The sequence below is a fragment of the Grampus griseus genome (genome assembly GCF_964374135.1).
Source record: "Grampus griseus genome assembly, chromosome: 12".
In the NCBI taxonomy this organism is placed as follows: domain Eukaryota; kingdom Metazoa; phylum Chordata; class Mammalia; order Artiodactyla; family Delphinidae; genus Grampus; species Grampus griseus.
Genome location: NC_139006.1, coordinates 17,368,800 through 17,392,508, shown reverse-complemented (window position 1 = coordinate 17,392,508; position 23,709 = coordinate 17,368,800). Strand labels below are relative to the sequence as shown.

Genomic DNA, 23,709 nt, shown 5'->3' with positions numbered 1-23,709 from the left:
AAAGACGGAAAAAAAATACATGATTTTAAAAAGGAAGATGGGGCTTCCCTGGTGGTGCAGTGGTTGAGAGTCCGCCTGCCGATGCAGGGGACACGGGTTCGTGCCCCGGTCCGGGAGGATCCCACATGCCGCGGATTAGCTGGGCCCGTGAGCCATGGCCGCTGGGCCTGCGCGTCCGGAGCCTGTGCTCCGCAACGGGAGAGGCCACAGCAGTGAGAGGCCCGTGTACCGCAAAAAAAAAAAAAAAAAAAAAAGGAAGATGAGCTAGTCTAAAGTATATGTATAATATTCATTCTATTAGCTTGGCTATACACAAAACTATACACAAACTAGATTATAGAAAATAACATACTTGTTTTAAAAATACTGCTGTTTTTCTGCTCTCACAATTTACAAAATGTCTTTGTTCGTGCTCCTCACATACGTGTGTTGGTCCTGGAGCCACGTGCTGCTCCTCTGACCCGGCTTCTCCAGAGCATGGCATCTTCATTTCTGTCTAAATTGCTCAGGATGCAGCCCTCATTGAATTGGTATGTCATGCTGTAAATGAGTATATTTGTCCTGTAGAAGCATACCTGGGATCTCTGCATTGTAACTTCTTACTCCATTTTTTTTAATTGAGGTATAGTTGACATATAACATTATCTTAGTTTCAGGTGTACAACATGATTTGATATTTGTACACATTGCACAGTAAGGCTAGTTAACATCCATCACCATACATTGTTAAATTTTTTCTTTTTTTTCTTGTGTTAAAGACTTTTAAGATCTACCCTCTTAGCAACTTTCAGAAATGCAGTATATGTTATTAACTATAGTCACCATGCTGTACTTTACATCCCCATGATTTATCTATTTTATAACTTGAAGTTTGTCCTCTTTGATCCCCTTCACCCATTTTGCTTACCTTTCCCCTACCGCCAACCCCCTGCCCCAGCAACCATAGGTACACCAATCTGTTCTCTGTATCTATGAGCTTGGGTTTTTTTCTTTGTTTTTTAGTTTCTGCATATAAGTGAAATTATATGGTATTTGTCTTTCTCTGACTTATTTCAGTTAGTATAATGACCTCAAGGTCCATCCGTGTTGTCACAAATGACAAGATACCATTCTCTTTTACGGCTGAATAGTATTCCTGTGTGTGTGTGCGCGCACGCGTGCGCACACATGCACACCACATCTTTTTATCCATTTGTCCATTGGTGGACACTTGGGTTGTTTCCTTTATCTTGGATATTGTAAATAATGCTGCTGTGAACAAGGGGGTACATACATCTTTTCAAATTAGTGTTTCTGTTTTCCTCAGATGAATACCCAGAAATGCAATTGTGGAATCATATGGTAGTTCTATTTTCAGTTTTTTTGAGGAATCTCCATACTGTTTTCCATAGTGGCTGCACCAGTTTACATTTCCAGCAACAGTGCACAAGGGTTCCCTTTTCTCCACATCCTCACCAACACTAGTTATTTCTTGTCTTTTTGGTAATAGCCATTCCAACAGGTGTGAGGTGGTATATCATTGTGGGTTTTTTTTGTGTTTTTTTTTTTAATTTTTATTTTTTTTGCGGTACGCAGGCCTCTCACTGTCGTGGCCTCTCCCGTTGCGGAGCACAGGCTCCAGACGCGCAGGCTCAGCGGCCATGGCTTACGGGCCCAGCCGCTCCACGGCATGTGGGACCTTCCCGGACCAGGGCCTGAACCCGTGTCCCCTGCATCAGCAGGCGGACTCTCAACCACTGCGCCACCAGGGAAGCCCTATCATTGTGGTTTTGATTTGCATTTCCCAGATGGTTAATGATGTTGAGCACCTTTACATGTGCCTGTTGGTCATTTGTATGTCATCTCTGGAAAAATGTATTCAGATCCTCTAACCATTTTTTAAACAGATTACTTGTTTTTTTGTTGAGTTGCATGAGTTCTTTATATATTTTGGATATTAACCCCTTATCAGGTATATGATTTGCAAATATTTTCTTCCATTCCATAGGTTGCCTTTTCATTTTGTTGATGGTTTCTTTTGCTCTGCAGAAGCTTTTTAGTTTGTTGTAGTCCCACTTGCTGATTTTTATTTTTGTTGACTTTGCTTTTGGAGTCAGGTCCAAAAAAATCATTTCCAAGACCCTTGTCAAAGAGCTTACTGCCTGTGATTTCTTTTAGGAGTTTCATGGTTTCAGATCTTACATTCAATTCTTTACTCCATTTTGAGATTATTTTTACATATGGTGTAAGGTAGTAGTCTAGTTTCATTCTTTTGCCTGTGGCTTTTCCAGTTTCCCAATACCATTTATCGAAGAGACTGTTCTTTCCCCATTGTAAATTCTTGCCTCCTTTGTTGTAAATTAATTGACCATATATGTGTGGGTTCATTTCTGGGCTCTCTATTCTGTTCCATTCATCTGTGTGTGTGTTTTTATGCCAGTACCATACTGTTTTGATTACTGTATCTTTGTAATATAGTTTGAAATCAGGGTGCGCGATGCCTCCAGCTTTGTTCTTCTGTCTCCAGATTGCTTTCCATTCAGGGTCTTTTTTGGTTCCATACAAATTTTGATTCTATTTCTCTGAAAAATGCCATTGGAATTTTGATAGGGATTGCATTGAATCTGTAGATTGCTTAGAGTAGTATGGACATTTTAATAATATTAATTCTTCCAGTCCATGAGCATGAAATAACTTTCCATTTATTTGTGTCTTCTTTGATTTATTTTATCACTGTCTTTAATTTTATTTTATTTATTTATTTATTTATTTATTTTTCATTGCATTGGGTCTTCGTTGCTGCGCGCGGGCTTTCTCTAGTTGAGGCAAGTGGGGGCTACTCTTTATTGTGGTGCGCGGGTTTCTCATTGTGGTGGCTTCTCTAAGCACACGGGCTTCAGTAGTTGTAGCACGTGGGCTCAGTAGTTGTGGCTTGCGGGCCCTAGAGTGCAGGCCCAGGAGTCGTGGCACATGGGCTTAGTTGCTCCGCGGCATGTGGGATCTTCCTGGAGCAGGGCTCAAGCCCATGTCCCCTGCGTTGGCAGGCGAATTCTTAACCACTCCGCCACCAGGGAAGTCCCTTATCAGTGTCGTATAGTTTTCAGTGTACAGGTCTTTCAGAACTCCTTGGTTAAATTTATTCTAGATATATTATTCTTTTTGGTTGCAGTTGTAAATGGGATTGCTTTTGTAATTTCTATTTCTGATAGTTCATTTCTGATAGCAGCGAATTTTTGTATATTGATTTTGTATCCTGCAATTCTAATGAATTAATTTATTCTAACAGTTTTTTTAATGAAATCTTTAGGGTTTTCTATATATAATATCACCTCGTCTCAAATAGTGAATCTTACTTCTTCCTTTCCAACTGGGATACCTTTTATTTACTTATTTTTTCTTGCCTAGTTCTGGCTAGGACATCCAGTACTATGTTGAATAAAAGTGGTGAGAGTGGGCCTCCTTGTTTTGTTCCTGACCTTAAAGGAAAAGCTTTCAGCTTTTCACAATGATGTTAGCTGTGGGCTTTTCATATATGGCCTTTATTATGTTGAAGTACATCCCCTCTGTACCCACTTTGTTGAGAGTTTTTTTATCGTAAATGGATGTTGAATTTTTTCAGATGTTTTTTCTGCATATATTGAGATGATCATGTGATTTTTATCTTTCATTTTGTTAATATTATGTATCACATTGATTGATTTGCAGATACTGAACCATCCTTGCATTCCTGGAATAAATCCCATTTGATCATGGTGTATTATCTTTTTAATATCTTGTCAAATTCGGTTTGCTAATATTTTGTTGAGGATTTTTGCATCTATGTTCATCAGAGCCTGTAATTTTCTTTTTTTGTTGTGTCTGTCTGGTTTTGATATCAGGGTAATTCTGGCTTTGTAAAATGGGTTTGGAGGCATTCCCTCCTCTTCAGTTTTTTGGAAGAGTTTGAGAAGGATGGGTATTAATTCTTCTTTGAATGTTTGGTAGAATTTATCATTGAGGTCATCTGGTCCTGGACTTCTATTTGTTGAGAGGTTTTTGATTCAGTTTTCTTACTAGTAATAGGTCTATTCAGAATTTGTTTCTTCATGATTCAGTCTTAGAAGATTGTATGTTTCTAGGAATTTATCCATTTCTTCTAGGTTCTCCAGTTTGTTGGCATATAATTGTTCATAATAGTCTCTTAGGATATTTTGTATTTTTTTTTTTTGCGGTACACGGGCCTCTCACTGTTGTGGCCTCTCCCGCTGTGGAGCACAGGCTCCAGATGCGCAGGCCCAGCAGGCCATGGCTCACGGGCCCAGCCGCTCCGCGGCATGTGGGATCTTCCCGGACCCAGGCACGAACCCGCATCCCCTGCATCAGCAGGCGGACTCTCAACCACTGTGCCACCAGGGAAGCCCGATATTTTGTATTTTTTCAATCAGTTGTCTCTTCTTTCATTTCTGATTTTATTTGAGCCTCTTTTTTTTTTTTTTTGGTGAGTCTAGCTAAAGATTTGTCAACTTTATTTCAAAGAACCAGCTCTTAATTTTTTTTTTTTAAAGAAGATGTTGGGGGTAGGAGTTTAGTAATTTATTTATTTATTTTTGCTGTGTTAGGTCTTCGTTTCTGTGCGAGGGCTTTCTCTAGTTGTGGCAAGCGGGGGCCACTCTTCATCGCAGTGCGTGGGCCTCTCACTATCGCGGCCTCTCTTGTTGCGGAGCACAGGCTCCAGACGCACCAGCTCTTAATTTCATTGATCTTTTTGGTTGCCTTTTCAGTCTCTATTTCATTTATTTCTCCTCTGATCTTTGTTATTTACTTCTTTCTACTAACTTTGGGCTTCATTTATTCTTTTTCTAGTTCCTTAAGGTAAAAAATTAGATTGTTTGAGATTTTTGTCGTTTCTTGAGGTAGGCATGAATCACTATGAACTTCCCTCTTAGAACCACTTTGCTGCATGCCATAAATGTTGAAATGTTTTATTTCCATTTTCACTTGTCTCAAGGTATTTTTTTAATTTTTCTTTTGATTTCTTACTTGACCTATTGGCTAGTCACCCTGTTTTTTTTTTAAACATCTTTATTGGGGTATAATTGCTTTACATTGTTGTGTTAGTTGCTGCTGTATAACAAAGTGAATCAGCTATATGTATACATATATCCCCATATCCCCGCCCTCCTGCGTCTCCCTCCCACCTTCTCTATCCCATCCCTCTATGTGGACACAAAGCACTGAGCTGATCTCCCTGTGCTATGCAGCTGCTTCCCACTGCCTATCTGCTTTACATTTGGTAGTGTTTATATGTCAGTGCCACTCTCTCACTTTGTCTCAACTTACCCTTCCCCCTCCCCGTGCCCTCAGGTCCATTCTCTACATCTGCATCTTTATTCCTGTCCTGCCCCTGGGTTCTTCAGAACCATTTTTTTTCTTTAGATTCCATGTATATATATTAGCATACGGTATTTGTTTTTTCTTTCTGACTTACTTCACTCCATATGACAGACTCTAGGTCCATCCCCCTCACTACAGATAACTCAATTTCGTTTCTTTTTATGGCTGAGTAATATTGCATTGTATATATGTGCCACATATATAAAGAAGAATGGATATCTTCTTTATCCATTCATCTGTCGATGGACATTTAGGTTGCTTCCATGTCCTGGCTATCGTAAATAGTGCTGCAGTGAACGTTGTGGTACATGACACTTTTGAATTATGGTTTTCTCAGGGTACATGCCCAGTAGTGGGATTGCTGGGTCATATGGTAGTCCTATTTTTAGTTTTTTAAGGAATTTCCATACTGTTCTCCATAATGGGTGTATCAATTTACATTCCCACCAACAGTGCAAGAGGGTTCCCTTTTCTCCACGACCTCTCCGGCATTTATTGTTTGTAGATTTTTTGACGATGGCCATTCTGACTGGTGTGAGGTGATACCTCATTGTAGTTTTGATTTGCGTTTCTCTAATGATTAGTGATGTTAAGCATCCTTTCATGTGTTGGCAATCTGTATATCTTCTTTGGAGAAATGTCTATTTAGGTCTTCTGCCCATTTTTGGATTGGGTTGTTTTTTTCTGTTATTGAGCTGCGTGAGCTGCTTGTATATTTTGGAGATTTATCCTTTGTCAGTTGCTTCATTTGCAAATATTTTCTCGCATTCTGAGAGTTGTCTTTTCGTCTTGTTTATGGTTTCCTTTGATGTTCAAAAGCTTTTAAGTTTCATTAGGTCCCATGTGTTTATTTTTGTTTTTATTTCCATTTCTTTGGGAGGTGGGTCAAAAAGGATCTTGCTATGATTTATGTCATGGAGTGTTCTGCCTATGTTTTCCTCGAAGAGTTTTATAGTGTCTGGCCTCACATTTAGGTCTTTAATCCATTTTCAGTTTGTTTTTGTGTATGGTGTTAGGGAGTGTTCTAATTTCATTCTTTTACATGTAGCTGTCTAGTTTTCCCAGCACAACTTATTGAAGAGGCTGTCTTTTCTCCATTGTATATTCTTGCCTCCTTTATCACAGATAAGGTGACCATAGGTGCATGGGTTTATCTCTGGGCTTTCTATCCTGTTCCATTGATATATAGTTCTGTTTTTGTACCAGTACCATACTGTCTTGATTACTGTAGCTTTGTAGTATAGTCTGAAGTCTGGGAGCCTGATTCCTTCGGCTCTGTTTTTCTTTCTCAAGATTGCTTTGGCTATTCAGGGTCATTTGTGTTTCCATACAAATTGTGAAATTTTTCTTCTAGTTCTGTGAAAAATGCCATTGGTAGTTTGATAGGGATTGCATTGAATCTGTAGATTGCTTTGGGTAGTATAGTCATTTCACAACGTTGATTCTTCCAATCCAGGAACATGGCATATCTCTCCATCTGTTTGTATCATTTTTAATTTCTTTCATCAGTGTCTTATAGTCTTCTGCATACAGGTCTTTTGTCTCCTTAGGTAGTTTTATTCTTAGGTATTTTATTCTTTTTGTTGCAATGGTAAATGGGACTGTTTCCTTAATTTCTCTTTCAGATTTTTCATCATTAGTGAATAGGAATGCAAGTGATTTCTGTGCATTGATTTTGTATCCAGCTACTTTACCAAATTCATTGATTAGCTCTAATAGTTTTCTGGTAGCATCTTTACGATTCTCTATGTATAGTATCATGTCATCTGCAAACAGTGACAGTTTTACTTCTTTTCTGATTTGGATTCCTCTTATTTCTTTTTCTTCTCTGATTGCTGTGGCTAAAACTTCCAAAATTTTGTTAAATAATAGTGGTAAGAGTGGGCAACCTTATTTTGTTCCTGATCTTAGTGGAAATGGTTTCAGTTTTTCACCATTGAGGACAATGTTGGCTGTGGGTTTGTCATATATGGCCTTTATTATGTTGAGGTAAGTTCCCTCTATGCCTGCTTTCTGGAGAGTTTTTATCATAAATGGGTGTTGAATTTTGTCAAAAGCTTTTTCTGCATCTGTTGAGATGATCATATCTTTTTTTTTTTTTTTTTTTTTGTGGTACGCGGGCCTCTCACTGTTGTGGCCTCTCCCGTTGTGGAGCACAGGCTCTGGACGCGCAGACTCAGCGGCCATGGCTCACGGGCCTAGCCGTTCCATGGCATGTGGGATCTTCCCGGACCGGGGCACGAACCTGTGTCCCCTGCATCAGCATGCGGACTCTCAACCACTGCACCACCAGGGAAGCCCAAGATGATCGTATCTTTTTTTATCCTTCAGTTTGTTAATATCACATTGATTGATCTGAGTATACTGAAGAATCCTTGCGTTCCTGGGATAAACCCCACTCGATCATGGTGTATGATCCTTCTAATGTGCTGCTGGATTCTGTTTGCTAGTATTTTGTTGAGGATTTTTGCATCTTTCATCAGTGATTGGCCTGTAGTTTTCTTTTTTTGTGACATCTTTGTCTGATTTTGGTATCAGGGTGATAGTGGCCTCATAGAATGAGTTTGGGAGTGTTCCTCCCTCTGCTATATTTTGGAAGAGTTTGAGAAGGATAGGTGTTAACTGTTCTCTAAATATTTGATAGATTCGCCTGTGAATCCATCTGGTCCTGGGCTTTTGTTTGTTGGAATTTTTTTTTTTTTTTTTTTTTTTTTGTGGTACCTGGGCCTCCCACTGTTGTGGCCTCTCCCATTGCGGAGCACAGGCTCCGGACGTGCAGGCTCAGCGGCCACGGCTCACGGGCCCAGCCGCTTCGCAGCATGTGGGATCTTCCCGGACCGGGGCACAAACCCATGTCCCCTGCATCAGCAGGCGGACTGTCAACCACTGTGCCACCAGGGAAGCCTCTTGTTGGAATATTTTTAATCACAGTTTCAATTTAGGTGCTTGTGATTGGTCTGTTTATGTTTTCTATTTCTTCCTGGTTCAGTCTCGGAAGGTTGTGCTTTTCTAAGAATTTGTCCATTTCTTCCAGGTTGTCCATTTTATGGGCATACAGTTGCTTGTAGTAATCTCTCATGATCCTTTGTATTTCTGCAATGTCAGTTGTTATTTCTCCTTTTTCATTTCTAATTCTGTTGATTTGAGTCCTCTCCCTTTTTTTCTTGATGAGTCTGGCTAATGGTTATTCAATTTTGTTTATCTTCTCAAAGAACCAGCTTTTAGTTTTATGATCTTTGCTATCATTTCTTTCATTTCTTTTTCACTTATATCTGATCTGATCTTTATGATTTCTTTCCTTGTGCTAACTTTGGGGGGTTTTTGTTCTTCTTTCTCTATTGCTTTAGGTGTAAGGTTAGGTTGTTAATTTGAGATTTTTCTTGTTTCTTGAGGTATGATTGTATTGCTGTTAATTTCCCTCTTAGAACTGCTTTTACTCCATCCCATAGGTTTTGAGCCATCGTATTTTCATTGTCATTTGTTTCTGGTATTTTTTTAATTTCCTTTTTGATTTCTTCAGTGATCTCTTGGTTACATAGTAGCGTATTGTTTAGCCTCTATGTGTTTGTATTTTTTACAGTTTTATTCCTGTAATTAGTATCTAGTCTCATAGCGTTGTGGTTGGAAAAGATACTTGATACGATTTCAGTTTTCTTAAATTTACCAAGGCTTGATTTGTGACCCGGGATACAATGTATCCCGGAGAATGTTCCATGAGCACTTGAGAAGAAAGTGTATTCTGTTCTTTTTGGATGGAATGTCCTATAAATATCAATTAAGTCCATCTTGTTTAATGTATCATTTAAAGCTTGTGTTTCCTTATTTATTTTCATTGTGGATGATCTGTCCATTGGTGAAAGTGGGGTGTTAAAGTCCCCTACTATTATTGTGTTATTGTCAGTTTCCCCTTTTATGGCTGTTAGCAGTTGCCTTATGTATTGAGGTGCTCCTATGTTGGGTGCATATATATTTATAATTGTTACATCTTCTTGGATTGATCCCTTGATCATTACGTAGTGTCCTTCTTTGTCTCTTGTAATAGTCTTTATTTTAAAGTCTGTTTTGTCTGATATGAGAATTGCTACTCCAGCTTTCTTTTGATTTCCATTTGCATGGAATATCTTTTTCCATCCCCTCACTTTCAGTCTGTATGTGTCCCTAGGTCTGAAGTGGGTCTCTTGTAGACAGCATATATACGGGTCTTGTTTTTGTATCCATTCAGCTAGTCTGTGTCTTTTGGTTGGAGCATTTAATCCATTCACGTTTAAGGTAATTATCAATATGTATGTTCCTGTTACCATTTTCTTAATTGTTTGGGGTTTGTTATTGTAGGTGTTTTCCTTTTCTGTGTTTCCTGCCTAGAGAAGTTCCTTTAGCATTTGTTGTAAAGCTGGTTTGGTGGTGCTGAATTCTCTTAGCTTTTTTGCTTGTGTGTGAAGGTTTTAATTTCTCCGTCGAATCTGAATGAGATCCTTGCTGGGTAGAGTAATCTTGGTTATAGGTTTTCCCTTTCATCACTTTAAATATGTCCTGCCACTCCCTTCTGGCTTGCAGAGTTTCTGCTGAAAGATCAGCTGTTAACCTTATGGAGATCCCCTGTATGTTATTTGTTGCTTTTCCCTTGCTGCTTTTTTCTTTTTCTTTGTATTTAATTTTTGATAGTTTGATTAATATATGTCTTGGCATGTTTCTCCTTGGATTTATCCTGTATGGGGCTCTCTGTGCTTCTTGGACTTGGGTGGCTGTTTCCTTTCCCATGTTAGGGAAGTTTTCAACTCTAATCTCTACAAATATTTTCGCAGTCCCTTTCTTTTTCTCTTCTTCTTCTTGGACCCCTATAATTCGGATGTTGGTGCATTTAATGTTGTCCCTGAGGTCTCTGAGACTGTCCTCAATTCTCTTCATTCTTTTTTCTTTATTCTGTTCTGTGATAGTTATTTCCACTATTTTATCTTCCAGGTCACTTACCTGTTGTGCCTCAGTTATTCTGCTATTGATCCTTCTAGAGACTTTTTAATTTCATTTATTGTGTTGTTCATCATTGTTTGTTTGCTGTTTAGTTCTTCTGGGTCCTTGTTAAACGTTTCTCATATTTCCTCCATTCTATTTCCAAGATTTTGGGTCATGTTTACTATCAGTACTCTGAATTCTTTTCCAGGTAGACTGCCTATTTCCTCTTCATATGTTTGGTCTGGTGGGTTTTTACCTTGCTCCTTCATCTGCTGCATATTTCTCTGTCTTCTCATTTTGCTTAACTTACTGTGTTTGGGGTCTCCTTTTCACAGGCTGCAGGTTTGTAGTTCCTGTTGTTTTTGGTGTCTGCCCCCAGTGGGTGAGGTTGGTTCAGTGGGTTGTGTAGGTTTCCTGGTAGAAGGGCCTGGTGCCTGTGTTCTGGTGGATGAGGCTGGATCTTGTCTTTCTGGTGGGCAGAACCGTGTCCGGTGGTGTGTTTTGGGGTGTTTGTGAACTTAGTATGATTTTAGGCAGCCTCTCTGCTAATGGGTGGGGTTTTGTTCCCATCTTGCTAGTTGTTTGGTATGGGGTGTCCAGCCCTAGAGTTTGCTGACCATTGAGTGGAGCTGGGTCTTACCATTGCGATGGAGTTCTCTGGGAGAGCTCTCACCAATTGATATCACGTTGGGCCAGGAGGTCTCTGGTGGTCCAATGTCCTGAACTTGGCTCTCCCACCTCAGAGGCTCAGGCCTGACCTCCGGCCAGAGCACCAAGACCCTGTCAGCCACATGGCCATGTACGTGGGGAGTTTCTTGCTTTTTGGGAAGTCTGAGGTCTTCTGCCAGCATTCAGTAGGTGTTCTGTAGGAGTTGTTCCACATGTAGATGTATTTTTGATGTATTTGTGGGGAGGAAGGTGATCTCCACATCTTACGCCTCTGCCATCTTGAAGGTCCTCTCAGTCACCCTGTTTTTTGTTTTTGTTTTTTTTAACTTATTTTTAAATTGTGAGGTTTCTGCATTTTGTAACCACATCCCCTTACCCTTGAAAACGTGAGGTCAAACCTTTAGGAATAATAATGAGATGGGTGTTAAATTTCTTTGCCTCCATTACACTCCCTTCAGTTCACCCTCTAAACATCCATAAGTAGCATTGATTGAGTCTGCCCCCAGGCTAATATATCTTCCCCAAACAGTTCTTTGTTCAAAATTAAGCCATTCAAAGTGCTCTGTAAAGTGAGAGGCATTATAAGGACTCAAATATAAGGTGACTCCTCTTTTTCTGAGGAATAATTTGAGGAACACATCTTACTGTACATTCAGTGACAAGTGGAACTTTAGAGCCACACTTTCTAGGTCAATAGCCATATTAAAAGCCTTCATAGAGAACAGTGATGCAGCTTGTGTGCCTGAGGCCTAGCCATCGAGAAGCCCTCTGCTTCTCCCGGGGTCAAATTTTTGTGTAACTCTTCAGAGTATCTCATATTGTCATTCGCTGCTTTCCCATTTTTAACAGAGATAGAATAATAGCAGTAGATGAGAGGAAAGCTTTGCTAAATGTGGATAAGCCTGCAAGATAGTTTAAAGCAGGGGTTGGCAAACTATGGCCCATGGGCCAAGTCCAGCTCACCGCTTGCTTTTGTGATTAAAGTTTTGTTGGGAACACAGCCACATGCATTTATTTACCTATTGTCTATGGCTGCTTTCATGCTGTGATAGTAGCACATTGAGTAGTTGTGACAGAGACTGGTCCAGACTGAAAACCTAAAAATACTGACTCTCTGGCCCTTTCCAGAAGAAAATTGCTGATCCCTGATTTAAAACATAAACACTGAGTCAGCAGATCTGGGTTCTGTTCTTGGCTCTGACACTTACTGGTTGTGTGATTTGGGGCCAGTTACTCAATCTCTCTGAGCATCAGTGTCCGCCCTTAAAATGGTGATAACATCGGGTTTCCCAAGGTGAAAAGGAAATAGTGCCTGTGAAGTATTTAGAATGGTATCTGACACATAGTAAGCACCCATTAAACATTAGCCTGCTATTATCATTGTTGTTCTCATGGTGATGTTATTCTTCATGATTGCACCTTCTTTCTCTCAACATGCGTTAAATGGTCACTAATAGGTTTAAGTGTTTTGTTTTCCCGAAGGAGAGGAGACATAAGGGACCAGGTGGAGCCCCACCTGAAGCTTGGGTTTCTCTATCCTTTTCCAGGTCTCACTTACCTTGATGACCTGCTGCCCAAACTTTGGGCGTTTATCTGTGAACTGGGGCCCCACGGAGGGTTAAAGCTCTTCTTGGAATGCCTCAACAATGACACTGAAGAGTCTAAGCAGCTCTTGGCCATGCTGATGCTGTTCTGTGACTGTTCCCGGCACCTCATCACGTAGGTTGACTGCTGTGGGGCTGAATTCCTTTCCTAGAATGTGGAGAGACCAAATTACAGTGTCAGCGAGGAAGCATTTGTTAATGTGATTACTGCAAGCATTTGGACCTGTCATTAGAAGAATTAGACAAGACATTTACAAAGTGGGTGGCACTTAGTAGGGATTCAGCAGTTGTTAGTTCCCATCCTTTCAGGAGAGCTGGGTCATTACCACTTATGTGGGCTTTGGGGTCTTCTAGAGCTCGGTTCAAATCACACCTCGGCTGTTTACTCACTGTGCTAGGTAGTTAATTGGGAAATTCCAGAGCCAGTGTGCAGAACCTGGCTCAGCCACTCACTGAGACACCCTGGTCCAGAGGGGAAGGGGCTCCACCTCTCTGGGCCTCAGTTTCCTCATCTATAGATAGGAATTCATAGCACCTACCTCTTAGCCGTGTGGGAAGGTACAGAAGAGATCAGTGATAGGCATAGTCCCAGGCATCGGCAGCAGTCAGTATGTGTTGGCTGTTATTCTTACAACTGTTGTCAAGCTGACCCTGGGCAAGTTGCTTAACCTCTCTGAGCCTCAGTTTCCTCAACACTGGAATGGAGACAATATTACCAATCTGATAGGGAGTAAATGAGAAAAGGAATGTCAAGTACCTAGTACAGTGCCTGGCACAGTGAGAAATTAACAAATGTTAGTCCCGTTCAGTTCCTTTTCTTTAAGCTTATGTGTCTACTTGAGTATTTGGTATTCTTTTAATTCCACTTTTTCCCAAAAGATTGGTGAAGAATTGTAAGGTAGAATGGACCTCAGGAAGTTATATTCGGTCTGGGAGAGATTGGCAGGAGGGGATTAGGGGTATGTAGGTGGCGGATTGGGTATGAGTCATGGAGGGAGGGCCCAGTGAGTAGTTAGAGGGGAGAGCAGGGGTCTTTGGCTGCTGGTGACACCCCCTTAATTGCCTGGTCAAGGGTGACCCAAGAGTGAGTCAGGCTCTAAAGTGAATAGAGCAGTTATAGGAGGTTTTCAGATAGAGCTGCATCTTATGGTTCATTTATTCATATATTCTTTCAGACATTTATTCATTCACCCTCAAATACTTATCAAGCACTTACTCAGTGCCCCTAGTGTCTGTTACAGATGCAGAATAAGATTCCACAACTTCCCTCAGTAGACACAGACTCTCAGTCAAGATTCCTTAATAATTCAGACATGAATTCATAAGCAGTGTCACAGTCAGATTCTAAGAAAAGGGTAGAGCAGAACGTGTCGTTTCTTTCCTTTCTCAATTGTATTTTTTAACTTCTTACCATAGACGATTTCAAATAAATAGAAAGTGGAAAGAATAGTATAATGAACCTTCACGTACCTGTCACCAATTTCATTAGTTATTGACTCATGGCCACTCTTGCTTCATCTATACCTCCACCCACCCTTCCATCATATCCTTTTACCTGTAAATTTTATCTAACAGATAGAGCTTATTTCTTAACATTATTTTGTCTAGTATGAGGAATAGATCTTTTTTTCCCCTTCTTTTTAGTGGGAAATTATGAATAATTTTCTGTCTGACTTAGGATCCTTGATGACATTGAAGTTTATGAAGAACAGATTTCATTCAAACTAGAAGAACTGGTCACCATCTCCTCTTTTCTGAATTCCTTTGTGTTTAAGATGATCTGGGATGGAATCGTAGGTAAGGTAAAGATGTCAGCCGTTGTTTAATTGCTGCTACACATGGGAAGTCTAGAGTCTATAACATCAGCTGCTGCTTAGCCTTGTTGTCCATCAGAGTTAATTCAAAATGCACATTTATTCACATAGTTAGAAGTTTTATTTCTCCACTCTTTTGACCCCTTAAGATAGTAGTGTGGTTATGGAAGTCTTACTCTTCCAGGCATCCTTGAGGATTTACATGTGTGTGTGAAGGATTATTCATGATTAATTTTGCCCTGAAACTCCTTTTGATTCTTTGAGTTGATTTTCATGAAGATAAAACACATGCCTGGTCCCACTTCAAGTTAGAGTCTACCTCCTGAAGTGTTTCCAGTCGATCAGCACCAAACCCCTTAGATTAAAAGGTCCTTTGTACGACATACAAGTGGGAGGCAGCGCGAGTGATTGTGTCTGAGACATTCCCGGGTCCCACAGGCCCTTAGAATGTACCCAGGGAGCCTTTTAATCCTGTTGATTCCATGTAACGTTCAGCATGAGGGAGACGAAGAACTGCTGGGCCTCGGGGCTGACGAGAGGAGACACGGGCTATCCTCCTGTCCCCTCCAGTTCTGAGCAGCTCCGAGACTGTGGCTCTCCTGGTTGTTTGCCCCACAGAGAATGCCAAGGGTGAGACCTTGGAGCTGTTCCAGTCCGTCCACGGGTGGCTGATGGTGCTCTACGAGCGGGACTGCCGGCGGCGCTTCGCCCCCGAGGACCACTGGCTGCGCAAGTGAGCTCGGGGTGGGAAGGGGGTTTACGGAGGCTGGAGTCCCTCTGTCTTGCCGCTGGGACCATTGTGGCCTGATGCTCAGCACTTATGTTTTAGGGCAGAGAGGACTTGATCCGTCTTCTTCATCTTGTCCTTTCATCTGCATATGTCCCTATAAAGCACCTGTCAGGACAGGTCACCTCGCAGTTGCTTCTGTTAGGACACAGTACGCTGAAGATGATTAGAGCTCAATGTTGGCAGCCAGAGCTCGCATTGAGCAGATGTTTCACACGCAAACTGGAAAGAAAAGTTCTTTCAGCTGAACTAAGCAACAGGTTATGATCATTAAATGGCAGTTTTTATGAGCAGAATTAGCGGGATAAAAACCACAGCTAGGTTTGTTGGGGGGTTGGGTACGGAAATCCTCTTGCAACAACTAAACATAAGATCATGTCTACCTTTTTTTAATCAATGACAGATCAACTCTTATGTAACTATTGGAGTTGTGGCACTAGAATAAAGATTAGCAGACTTTTTCTGTAAAGGGCCAGACAGTAGATATTTCAGGCTTTGCACACCAGACAGTGTCTGTTGCACCTCCTCAACTCTGCCATTGTAGTGCGAAAGCAGGTAGAGACAGTACCTAATGAATGGGTATGACTGTTCCATTAAAATTTTATTTACAAAAATGGGCAGCAGGCTGGATTTGACCCATAGGCTGTAGCTGGCCAGCCCTGCACTAGAGGATGGTTTTCTTGTTCTTTATCCCAAATCCATGTCTTTGTTTTTAAGGGATCTCAAACCTAGCGTGCTCTTCCAGGAACTTGACAAGGACAGAAAACGGGCTCAGCTGATCCTGCAGTACATCCCGCACGTCATTCCTCACAAAAACGTGAGTTGCACTCAGAGCTGGGGTCCTCCCACCAAGTTCCTGACTGTCCATTTTTGTTATCGCGATTATTAGAAATGAATAAAAACGATCATTCAGTAAACGCAGATGCTGACTGGCTCTTATGCTGTTGCAGCTGTTATGCCAGGTGCTAGGGGTGCAGAGATTGAAGACAGTGTGAACTGTCCATTTGGCTAGTGTGGGGTGGATGCTATGGGGATGGATGCCGTGGGCACCCAGGGCAGGGGCTCAGGAGAAGACTCCACAGGTAGTCGGACTGTGCTTGCAGGCCCAAGGTGAGAGAGAATGTGGTGCCAAGCGAGAGCCGGGTGGAGTCAAGAAATGAAGCTGAGGAGGTTCGTAGAAGCTGGAGCAGGAAGGGCCTCGTAACCCAAGGGTGGGAGCGTGGATTTTGTCCAGAGCCATCGGAGTTTTTAGCTGTGGAGGCACCTGGTCAGAACTCTGCTTTAGAAAATTCCTTCTGGCCGTCGCCTGAAGGACTGGCGAGAGGCAGGTGTCATGGCCAACTGGCCTGAACTCGGGTGGGCCCACGGGAGTAGAAAGACAATGACATCAAGAGATTCTGAAGGAGGTAGCACCTCCGGGCCTTGAAGAACGATGGCACTCCGGGGGAAAGAGAGGAGGAATTCAGAGCATGCTCAGGTTTCTGACTTGGGGGCCTGGCTGCTCGAGAGGGCCATTCCCAGAGGTGGGGGCACAGGCAGGAGTGGGACTGGGAAGAGCCGGGAGCAGGCGACGTGTCTGCGGCTCCTCGAGGGTCTGGAGTGCAGGAGAGAGGACGGGGCTGGAGGTGGACTCGACATGCGGACGGCTTGCGACCTCCTCGGTGCATTCATGCATGAGGCTGAGGTGGTCAGGGAGCCAGAGGGAGTGAGCAGACCGGGGATGGAGGCCAGAGCCCTGCACGGGAAGAGGAGTGATCAGAGGAAGGAAGAGAACTGGGGTGTGTGGCATACAGAGCCACGGGGTGTGAGAACCTTGGGAAGGGCCAGGTGCTGCGGCAGGGGTGCCCGGGAGATGAGGGGCGTCCCTGGTGTGTCGTGAGCGCTCCAGAAATGTCTGCTCCTTCGGGGGGAGGCTCCTTAGAACCCACAGGTGCCCTTTCCTTTCTCTCCTGACTTACTTAGTCCTCCTCACTGTTCTCTGGTGTTGTCTTGACCTTGATGTCATACTTGTGGCTGCCCTTCTTTACTTCCCCTCAAGCAGCGGTTCACAAACATGTGGCCGTTTAAATTCTTACTGCGCCTGACAGCAGAGCCTCTCAGAAGGCTTAGACAGAACTAAGCCTCTCATGGAGATGACTTAGTCGCGCGCCCTCTGTGCGTGAGCCCCTTAGCGGCATCCCTGCCCCTGCCTCAGATAGAGGATGCGCAGCTTTGCAGAGCAGGCCATTGCATGGCTTCTGTCTTCCCAGTGGTGGAACATCCTTCCTTGTCTTACACAATCTACTTCCCTGTAACTTCTACCCTTTTGTCCTTGAACAGCCACTAAAAGTGGATGGTGTCATCTTCTGCGGTTTGCTTTCTGGGTGGTCTGTTTTCCAAGGGTGGTGCCCTTCCCTTCTCCAGCCAGTCCTCATTTGAAGTGGGTTCCAGCCCTTCACCTCGTGGGTCTAGTCCAGGTTGGTGGAATCTGACTTAAAGTACGGCTCCTCGCCCCGTTCCTGGGTGTCTGACTTCAGCCCTGGCCCACAGCGTCCCCACAGCGTCTGCTCTGGAATCTCCACTCTGTGTGTCTGCAGTTAACAAACGGTGCGCTGGGGCACCCCGGTTGCTACAGGATATTTTAATTTTTTGAGGGAAACACAGTGAAATCTGTTGGGCACCGTGTGAAGTACTTGCTTGAGTTCACAGCGTCAGCGTTAAATTCTCCATTCTTCTCGATGATGTCCTATTTGCTAAGCTGGGTTTTAAAAAAATGAAATTAAAATATTTTAAATTTCAATTTATGCGTATTTTTTAAATACAGCTACTAAGTTCTTAGGACATAAACACTTATTAAGTTGTTAGGACTTAACTGTCTACTAAATGGAACTGTTAGGTATTTCTTTTGACCTAAGGTTGCAGTAAGAAATATTACTGAGCCGTTAGGGGTGCTGAGAACAGGAAAGTCTGGGAAGCTCTGGGTTTAGCTGACCTGACTTAAGAGTCCAGGCTGTATGGTAATCCTCACCAAGGGCGGGGTGGGGGGCGCTTAAGATCTACGTCATGAAGATTATGAGCCATTCGTCCTTGGCTCATAAATCTATTGCCTCCCTTGGGAAAATAGGGCCCTTCTTCAGCTTCTGGCCCCTGTCCTGCTCCTGTGATGGCACCAGCAGGCCTGGGATAGTGTCTGAGGCTTGGCATGTTTTCTGTGTCTCAGGCTTCCCCTCTCTCTTCACAGCGTGTGTGCTGTTCTCTTCCGGTGACGTTCTTACTGGGGCATACAGGGGGTGAAAGCCTCTCTCCAGGACTGCGTTGTCTCTCTCATCTGTTACTGTTATGCCATCTGCCCTAGACACCGAACCTCTCCCTCATTCTTGATCCCACCTGAGTGGGTGGCTTATAGTGCCTTTATTGCTTTCCTTAATATTTTTAAAAGTCTCAGCTCTGCCTGGTTCACACACGCAGCACTTCATCCTCTGCACTCTCTTATGTTGCTTTTACATGTTTACGTGCAGTTCATCTCCTGACTGGTACTTAAGGCCTCCCTCCCTCCCTCTCTCTCTCTCTCTCTCTCTCTTGCTTTGGCCTAGAAGGCCTAGGGCCACGTGTGGTGGGTAGGGGTGGGTAGTGTGGTGGTCTGTGCATGGGCCCTGGTCCCCCGTGCACCAGCTGTGTGACCTTGCATGACAGTTTCCTCATCTGCAAAGTGGGATGATGATCCTTACCTAGATGTCCACTGTGCTCACTGAGGTCTCCTAGCCCCTTGAGAGCTGGTGAAAGTTACCCCAAACCTTCTTCCCTGCCCCACAGAAATCCAGAGCCCCATCCAGTCTTTCTGCAATTCATGGGAGGCCGGCAATCTTGTGGTCACCTCTGCAGTTCTGCCTCTGTGTCCGCCGTCTCTGCTCCATATAGTATTAACCTTGACAGGAGGCTTATCTTCTGCCTCAAGTTCCACAAGACAGCACCCCTTGTTCAGGTGATCGTGCTAAAGACTTGGGGGTCACGGGAAGCAGTCATGCCACATGGCCCCCCGTGAGTTAAATACCTGTGCTCGTCTCCAGCTCCCCAGCACAGAAGGCAGAGGCGAGAGTCCCCGGCATGTGCATCTCCAGCCACCCTCGCTGTCCTCAGCCCGCGCTCTCCCTTCCGCGTTGCCAAGGAGCCCTGAGAGCTTTTGCTGTTTTTCAGGGCACTTCAGTCCTAGTTTCTAGACTTGTAAACCAGCCACATGGCACCCCTTCACTGACTAGTGCCTCCACTGAGCACATCCCCCATCTCAGGAGGTTGTCGGCAGTGGCTTTTTCTGTCACCTTATTTACTTCAGGGAGCTAATAGAATGATCAAATGAAAATGCAGTAGCCTCCCCTCGTGTATAGTTAGCTCTTATTACTACTGTTATTACTAGTGGCTGTTACTACTTACTACTACTGTTATTACTAGTGGCTGTTACTACTTACTACTACTGTTATTACTAGTGGCTGTTACTACTTACTACTACTGTTATTACTAGTGGCTGTTACTACTTACTACTACTGTTATTACTAGTGGCTGTTATTTTTTGTATTTAACAATGCTCTTGACTTTGGGGAGATTTCCGTTTTTCAGAAAAACAGCTGAGGTTGGAGTTATTCGTTCATTCCGCTGACATGATTTGAGTGCTATTACAGGATGGGGCCAAAGGTCAATGCTCTCCTTAAGGAGCCTGTCAGAATCTTGAGAATGCAAGAGGGTTCTATTTAAATGATCCTTGAGAAATATTACTGGGACTGCGATGTGCTTGAGGAGACAGAGGAGGCAGGTGGAAAGGTCAGGGACCTTTATACTGTAGGGTCATTTACACGTTTCTGACAGCAAAATATATATATCTTTGAAATGTTTCTGTGTTTTAAATTCATGCTATTGATTTCCTCTAAAGCAGGCACGGCTACATAAAGCACCCTCTGTAATGCGTGCTGCCGCAAGGTTTTTACGGTGGATTATTGACTGAACAAGGAGAATGATTTTTCTCCCAGACTGTTCTTAGCTGGGCTCTGGCTGCAGCCAGACCACTCTTTCTGGAACCTTTCCCCTTGGCATGTATTCAGCTATATTTCTAATTCCCAAGAGCATTTGGGGGGAAGTTTACTGTCCTCACAAAACACTTCTAACCTGTAGCACACATCAAAGCATCCCATTCTGGGAGCCTCTCACGTGCTTACATTTCATTAATTTTGTACAGTGTGTTTTAGGGGATCCTCAGTTGTTGACCCCTTTATCGGTCTCACCTTTGCTCATTTCAGAGAGTTCTCCTGTTCCGAAACATGGTGACCAAGGAGAAGGAGAGACTGGGGCTTGTGGAAACCAGCTCTGCCTCCCCTCATGTCACTCACATTACCATCCGCCGGTCCCGGATGTTGGAGGTAAGAAGCCTGTTGCAAAGTGCGCTCTGTAAACCGTAGGGTTTCTAGTGGGTGACCTGTTGCCTCTGAACTGTTCTTATCACTCCTTGATCTAATGGCACTGAAGCCAAGGCTGTGGGTGCAGGAAGGGCCTGTTTGTCCTGCCAGCTGCTCTGAGCACTGCTTGATTAAGCACGCCCTCAGTTCTGGAGACCCCAGCGCAGCATTTCCCTCCCTTTACCCCACGAGGTGAGAGTGGCCAACACTCTGTGCCTCTGAAATGAGGACAGACACGCTTAGACCTGTGCAGACTCTGTCTGTCCTGGCAGGCGCTTTGCCCAGCCGCCCAGCTGTGAGTGTGGAGGCTGGAGTGCGGGTGTTAAGTTACTGAGCCATCCTGGGAAATACATCGATCACAGAGCTACACGCTCTTTTTGGACATAAACTTAGGAGCTGCACGTGAAGTGGCCCACCTATGCCAAACCCAGCGTCCAGGGTTCCTCCCATGCAGCGACTTTGTGTGACTTTGAAATAGGTGCCTGTCCTCAGGACACTGTCCTCCGTATGTCAGGAAGTTGTCATGATATGTTGATTTTGCTGGAACAAGACCCTGAACATTGTCATAATAAAAGCACGCACCTGCAGTGTCTGCATCGTGCCTGCCGCACGCTCCTCCGGCATTGTGCAGCGTATGTGCGCGTATGGTGATTGAGTCCCGTGTCCCCATTCCCAGGAGCGGCTTGGCTTCGTTGATATGCCCATGCTTGCTCTCTTGCCTTTCATCACACTCCAGCCACAGTTCCTCATCGGCATGTTCTGCAGCGTAGAACAGTCAGGGGATCCCGGACAGCCCGGGGCCGCATCGCCAGCCACCAGCAAACGGCATTGGCAGCAGCCCTTCCTCCGCACACGTTTTCATTTCTGCCTCGGGGCATTTGTGCTGTGTTTGTCGCTCCTGGAGAACTTGTTTAAGTTCTCTGACCACTGGTGATTGACACTGAAAGCTGCCGGGGAAAGGCAGCAGGTGGTGAACAGATGATTTTGACATTCTGAAAACTAAGGATAAGAACTATAAGTGCCCCCAGGGGCCCTGCCAGTCATGGAGATGAGTAGCGCTCGCTGAGAGTGTCTCGGCACGGGGCGTTTTGTTTGCATGCTAAATGAATAGAAATATTCTCCACTTCCACTGCTTGCTCCCGTTTTTCTTGAAGCACAGCCCTTGGACTGACCTCACAAGTGAGTTGATAAATGACAACTGACAACCAGCCTCAGTGTTGGGGCTGGTGGAGAGCACATGCCTCTAAGAGGCCACCTGAGTATTGCCTTGTGGAGATTTGGGCTCTATAATGCTCCGGCTTGTTAAGAAAGGACCAAAATTTAGGGTTTTGTGTGAAATCCACAGATCCTTTGTGTTGTGAACTAGTCAGGTTTTGTAAAGTACCTGGAAGGTCAGATAACACCTGTCTGCCTATCAAATTCAACCTGCTGGCCACCAGTTTGCAACCTCTGCTTTGACTCAAAGGAAAAAAGGCCCAGCTGTGTTGTAGGAACTCACTTCTCCAGCACTTTCTTTGTTGGACCCAGATGCACCTTTCCTGTCTCTTAAACTCCTCCATCCCACCGTCCGTCATACCCACTCCCATGTGGCCAGCACAACGGGGAGTCTGGGTGGTGGAAACTGTGGTGTCTCCTGAGAGTGACAGAATCCCCGACACCCTCCTCAAGTGTCACTGGGAGATTTACCAGACACCCGCTTACCCTGGGCCAGCTTGTTTAAACACATCCCTCAGGGACGTCAAAGGAGGGATTTCTGTCTTAGATTTTAGGCAAAGTCCATTTTCCTCTTTACGTTCCATTGGGATAGATCCTGTCATGAAATTGATCACTGGTGTTCGTACTGAATTAGGAAGGAGAGAGGGTCATTGATTCAGTTACCCCAGTTCTCACGATTCAGTGGTTTGGGTATCAGAACTTGAGAGCCCAGTCGCCTTTGCTTGATTAGGACACAAGGGGGCATCAAAAAGCCGATATTTGACCCATGATATCCTGGGCCTTTATTCTGTCGCCTTGTTTATGGTTTGTACTGAAGGTGAGGCTTGTGTATTAGGCTTCCAGGTGATGGTCCAAAGTCCTGCAGGAAGGCCTCTCCTCACAGGGGTGAACGGGGGCCAGAACACCAGCACTGCAGAACTAGAAGGAGCTGTGGACACACCCTTGCTCATCCCTTTCCCCTCACCCCGTCAAAGGCAGGACTGAGGCAGAGGAATTCAAGGTCACTCAGGTGTCAGTGACAGAGCTGGGCCTGGAAGCCAGTTCTCCCATTCCCCTTCAGTGTTCTGTGCATCCGCTCTTTGAGATGCAGAAAAGAAGAGGAACGCCCAGTCCCCCTTTCACCTTCCCCTGGGGCACAGATACAGAATTCTCCAGAGAGGGCAGTGGGGTGCAATAGGAAGTATGTCAGAGGAGGTGGGCAGCACATTCCTCTCTACAGTGTTTCAAGGGGAGGCTAAAGTGGGGCTGACGCAGCAAAACTGAGATTTGAGTCCAGCAGACATTCCTGGAGCACCTGCCATGAGTTTGACCACTTGCTAAGAGCTTTCACATGGACCATCTCGTTTAATCTGCATGACTCTGACACACCTCCTAACACATGCTAAGGTTAGGGAGCCATCATTTTAAAGCAGAATGGAGGAAGTCCTGCAGGCAGGGGCATGTTAGAATTCTCTCCCCGTCCCCACTCAGTGCCAAGATAATTACCTTACATTTAGGCAGAATGATTGAAATGCTGCAGCAGCTGCCTGGTGACTCCCTGTTTTTCTCTCCTTTTTGTCTAACTTAATGATTTTCATATTTCATGTGCATAAAAAAGTACTTTTCAGGATTGTGCATTCAAAACCGTGTTCTTATTCCTTCAGGTGACTTAGGGGACTTCAGAGGTAGTTTTTTTCCCTGCTCACTAACTTTGGAACCTAACTTCTAAATAAGATGGGTAGCCACCATGGCACAGGCCTTTGCATCAGTAGGTGAGCACAAGGAAAACACGATCGGCAGGAAGGCAGCAAGCGTTCCCCAAAACGGGTCTTGCCATACTGGCCTCATTTGCTTTGTGACAAGGAGCCAGACTGGCAGGTGAGTGGGTGCTGTGGAGATGGCCTGTCTGATGTCAGCAG

The 23,709-nt window shown here is 44.1% G+C and overlaps 1 protein-coding gene across 3 annotated transcripts in view; it reads left to right on the top strand.

Moving 5' to 3' along the window:
- The window catches only part of UBE3B (ubiquitin protein ligase E3B), a 57,458-nt gene that overhangs the window by 20,189 nt on the left and 13,560 nt on the right, over positions 1-23,709 (top strand). For all 3 annotated transcript variants that reach the window (XM_082668228.1, XM_082668226.1, XM_082668227.1), the window contains exons 15-19: positions 12,519-12,690; positions 14,254-14,372; positions 15,008-15,122; positions 15,894-15,993; positions 20,441-20,560. In XM_082668228.1, coding sequence (XP_082524354.1) covers positions 12,519-12,690; positions 14,254-14,372; positions 15,008-15,122; positions 15,894-15,993; positions 20,441-20,560 — 626 coding nt within the window. The remainder of the gene's footprint in view (positions 1-12,518; positions 12,691-14,253; positions 14,373-15,007; positions 15,123-15,893; positions 15,994-20,440; positions 20,561-23,709) is intronic.